At 36.1% G+C, this 4,517-nt stretch overlaps 1 protein-coding gene and 1 non-coding gene across 2 annotated transcripts; one reads left to right on the top strand and one right to left on the bottom strand.

Annotated features, from left to right (window-relative positions):
- Nucleotides 1-326: 326 nt before the first annotated feature.
- On the bottom strand, nucleotides 327-1,334 carry LOC104738272 (protein VACUOLELESS GAMETOPHYTES-like). Its single transcript, XM_010458472.2, has 2 exons — nucleotides 887-1,334; nucleotides 327-714 (listed from the first exon to the last, which is right to left on the bottom strand). Exons 1-2 carry the CDS (start codon nucleotides 1,324-1,326, stop codon nucleotides 354-356), a joined length of 801 nt encoding a protein of 266 aa, XP_010456774.2. The 5' UTR covers nucleotides 1,327-1,334; the 3' UTR covers nucleotides 327-353.
- A 2,377-nt stretch (nucleotides 1,335-3,711) lies between these two features.
- LOC147929625 (small nucleolar RNA snoR9) lies at nucleotides 3,712-3,838 on the top strand. The gene has a single exon (XR_015579127.1). It is a non-coding gene; the product is annotated as a small nucleolar RNA snoR9 (small nucleolar RNA).
- The last annotated feature ends 679 nt before the right edge of the window (nucleotides 3,839-4,517 follow it).

Below are 4,517 nucleotides of genomic sequence, written 5' to 3'. Positions count from 1 at the left end.
ATGCCGTTATAGGTTTTTCAATGAGGTTTTATAGAAAATAATCACTTAAACCATATGCAAAAATTTAAGAACTCAGAACTTGTTTTACGAGAGAACAATACATTGGCTGCTATAAAAAAACAAATATCTCGAATAACCGTAGATTTGTGAGCTCTTGTATTCAGACTTCACTTGATTGTCCAAACAAGCGTGCAGGAACGTTTCGTTAAATGCATGGTACAAATAATTTCATGTTTTTAATTGGTCCATTCCCAATGATATTGTTATCCAATTTTCTGAGATTAAACAAGCAATTGATGAATTATTTAAAATTTTATTTGGGTTCCTATCAATGAATTTTGGTTTGATTGAATTTATTGTATAAACATAAAACATAAGCAAACATAAACAACAGAAAAATAAAACATAATGGCGTATTTAAAGACGTGCCATTTCAAAGCAAGGCGCTGAAGGCCAAGTTCGGCCTCCATTTCAGAGATTATAGTGCAGACAACTTCCACTGTAAAATCCTTCAAAAATCTAAACACTCTTTTTCTTTTACCTGAACCTTTTTTTGTCTGCTCGTAGCTGTGTTTATATTCGCTTTCGTCATTATAAGGCTGGGGATACTGAAGCGTGTGCAAATCCATTTGTGTTTCTGTCACAGCTGGTGTAGAGGAATTAACGCATTCCACGTGAACATCTAGCATGCATAGATCGCACTTATACCGCAAGCTGCGGCAGCCGCATGTGTTGTTGTTTGTTTGGTTGCCGCAGGTGCTTGCGGCAAGACGCTGCGGCGAACGCTGATTCTAATTTTAGACGTCGATTAGTTGCGGCGATCAAAAAAGTTGCGTTTGCCGCCGTCGCTGCCGCTGTCGCAGCCGCCTGCGTCAGACAAATGAACACGCTCAATATCGCACCTCGGCAAACCATGCATGTGTTGCTCGCTCCACACTGACTCAGCTCTAAGAGATGAGCCGAGTGAGGCACGTACCTCAAAAACTGACGCTGCTGTGTGCAGAGTGGATGGAATTTTATACAGCAAGCCTCGCAACTGTAATATAATCCTTCGACCAATCCATGGCAGATGTCGCACGTATGTTCTGCTCCATTAACGACTAGCTTGAGCTCATGCTGTGGATGCATAAAGGTGAGGAGGGTGGAGGGACACGTAGCACAGTGGTCATGAAGATCGTAGTCGCACAGGACGCAGCGATAGGTCTTCCCAGAGCCGTAGGTTTTACAGCCACCGCAAGTGAAATCACCATATTTGTCAACCTTCGTTAATGGATGGGTATGGGTATTATGATGGACTACGTGTTGTTCTACACTCGAGGAGGACATCTCGTTGTTTGTTTGTTTGTTTTTCCTTGATAATGGTTAGAGTGAAATATGGTATAAAAGGAAAATGTTATTTTGACCATTTCAAATCTCCGTTTCGCGAACAAGTATAATTAATAACGTATGTTCAAGTTGTATAGTTACAAAGTATATATGACTTTTTGTTAGACGATTTCAGATAATTAACTTTTGTGTTCACTTGTGGTTACACAAAGATATAAAGTATTGTTCACTTGTGGTTACACAAATATATAAAGTATTGTTCACTTGTACTCCAACAAATAATAACTCTGACTCAATCGTTACAACGTGGTAAAGCACTAAGCAGTTTGACATTTGTCTCACTGAATGACTTATGTATGCTTGTTGTATGGTCAGCCTCTTTTGTGAGGACCTGTTTCATTTTATTTTAAATGACTAGTAGATAATCATTTGCTATATTCTATTTACTATTCAAAGTCAATTATGCACCACAACTGAAGGGATGAGATGTCATTGCTAATGTCAATTATGTATACATCCACTACAAGAAAACAGTTTAGAACCATCGAAAACATCTATTACCGACCAGATACAGATGGAAACGTCAGTCGATTATAGAGCATCGGTAAAATGAATCCATCGATAATCTGTCGGTAATTACACACAGATTTTCGACAGAAATTTTACCAATAGATAGTCAATGGGCATATCGACGGTCGATATATCAGTAAAACCATCGGTAAAGCCCGTTGGACATCCATCAGAGTTATGTTTCTGACGGTATTACCGACCAAACAATACCCAAAAAAATTTGTCGAACCAACAGAACTACTGATGGTTTAGCGATGGAATTCCAACAAATTACCGACGACATGTTTTGACTGACGGATATTTATTTTTTAATTTTTTAAAAAATAGCATAACTATACAAAATTAATACTAAAACTATATATTAAAATTGAAAGATTGAGGGATTTTTTTTTTTTGGGGAAAACATGGAAAATATTCTAAAAACCGAAAACAAAAAATTGTTCTAAAAATAAAGCAAAGATTCATGAAAATCTAAGAAGCGGAATGTCTTAACCGCATCTCACCCATGAACGCTGCTAGATCCGCATCCTTCTTCTTGTTCTCCTTGTCCTTTCTTTGGTTCTCCGCTTTTGTTCTTACATTTCCTTTTGCAAATCCTCTATCCAATCATCCGCCTCTTGCATAGTTTGTTGGAACTTTTAGGTGGGAGGAAATGAGAAACCCGATGAACAAAGAAAACAAACTTTTTTGGGAGAAATTTCCTACTCTGTAAATCCGTCCCTTGGTTTTCTTAGTTTCTTACAAATGCAATTTAAAAGTTATTTAAAAATTTTAAAACAAAGCAAAGTAAAATAATATTGAAAAAAAAGATATTACCTCATAAAATAATTGTTTAATTTCTCTCTTCCAAATTCAACAGTAGACTCCCATCCATCAAGAGATTGTACACCAGGTTGGGAAATGATTGTAATAAGACAAAATTACTCATATTTTACAGAAAAGTAGGAATATTACTGGTATATTAAACGTTTTCTAAAAGTTACTCACATATTTAGTTTTCTGGGTGTAATAACAATTATCACCCTAGGTAAAATTTTCATTTTTAGTTTCAAAAATATTTAAAAAATACACATCATCAAACTATTCCACGTCACACGACGGATGAGTTATAATGTTTCGTGGCTGACTAATAACAAAAAAACAAACTGAAAGTAAACAGCTGAATTTTATTACTTGACGGCTGAGTTATAATACTCAAAAACAAAAGGTCTCGTAGATTCATATGACGGTAGATTTATAAATTTTTGTGGTTGACTTATAACAAGAAATAAACTGAAAGTAAACAGCTGAATTTTAGTATTTGATCGCTGAGTTATAATATTCAAGAGAAAACGAAAGGTCTCGTAACAAGAAATAAACTAAAAGTAAATGGTTGGTTTATATTACTTCACGGCTGAGTTATAATATTTAAGAAAAAATGAAAGGTCTCCTAGATTCATATGACGACTGAGTTATAATGCTTTGTGGTTGACTTATAACAAGGAAATAAACTGGAAGTAAGCGGCTTAAATTTATTACCTGACGGCTGAGTTATAATACTTAAGGGAAAACGAAAGATCTTGTAGATTCATACTCGGCTGATTTATATTCCTACTCAGCTGTATACAAATAACTTAGCCAACACAAACCTTGTTCGAGAACATGTAGCTCAGTTTTAGCTGATGGCTCAATGCGTTCAATCCATAGTCATCGAGAACCAACTTCACAAGCTTGGTGCGTTGTTTCCGCATCTATCTGCACAACTTTACACCCTCTATCGTCGGTGTTAAATATATATTTCTGTTTCTTTACCCAATTACTAGAAACAACAATTACATGAACTAGATCCATGAACAAAAATGAAGTTATTGATGTGAAGAACATGTAAATCCTTCACTTTTGAACGAGATGAAGAACAAGAGTCGAAAAAGACGTTTCGTATTTCCTTAGAAGATGATGACATGTAATGATGCGTTTGAAGTGGCAATTCAGCCACCAAACAAACATGTAAATCAGCCATCAAACAAAATTATAACTCAGTCGCAACATGAATACTATTACAGTAATTAAAAAACAAAAAAAAACGGCTCCAAAAATCAGCCGTTTAATATCATAACTCAACTGAAAATATGTTACTCAGCCGTAACGTCTAATAAGTCGGTCGTAACTGAATGATATTCTAGTAATTAATCTTTTGCTACTAAGTCAGCCATAAAATGGCCGAGTTTTCCGATAAGTCAGCTCATGACGGCTGAATTATAGTATTTAATTAACACTCAGCCGTAACGGCATCTGACAAGTAAGCCATTGTTAATAACTCAGCCAGCCGGAGAAAGTTAATTCAGCCGTGTCGAAGGATTAACTCAGCCAAATTTTTGACAACTCAACCATCGAGTAAAAACTCAGTCGTACTTATGGCTGAGTTATGCTCGTAACTCTGCCATTTACTCATAATTTAGACATATTTCATTAAGTCAGCTGTAACTACAGGGTAAGTTATGCTCGTAATTCAGTTGTCCGCTCATAACTCAGCAATTTTCTATAAACCAGCCGCAACATACCGTAACTCAGCCGTCATTACCCCTGTAGTGCTTTACGGATGAGTTATTTAATACACGTCAGCGATTTCTGACGTGGCGATG

The sequence above is a fragment of the Camelina sativa genome, chromosome 13, assembly GCF_030686135.1.
Source record: "Camelina sativa cultivar CO46 ecotype springtype chromosome 13, ASM3068613v1".
NCBI lineage: Eukaryota > Viridiplantae > Streptophyta > Magnoliopsida > Brassicales > Brassicaceae > Camelina > Camelina sativa.
Note: the sequence above shows the minus strand (reverse complement) of the source record. Positions and strands in the feature narration are given on the sequence as shown.

What these genes read in the sequence shown, in the direction of transcription:
- LOC104738272 (XM_010458472.2), bottom strand. Translation starts at nt 1,326, where the DNA reads ATGTCCTCCTCGAGTGTAGAACAACACGTAGTCCATCATAATACCCAT. An exon ending in CGAGGTGCGATATTGAGCGT is followed by an intron (nt 715 to 886) that starts GTTCATTTGTCT and finishes CGGCTGCCGCAG; the next exon opens with CTTGCGGTATAAGTGCGATC.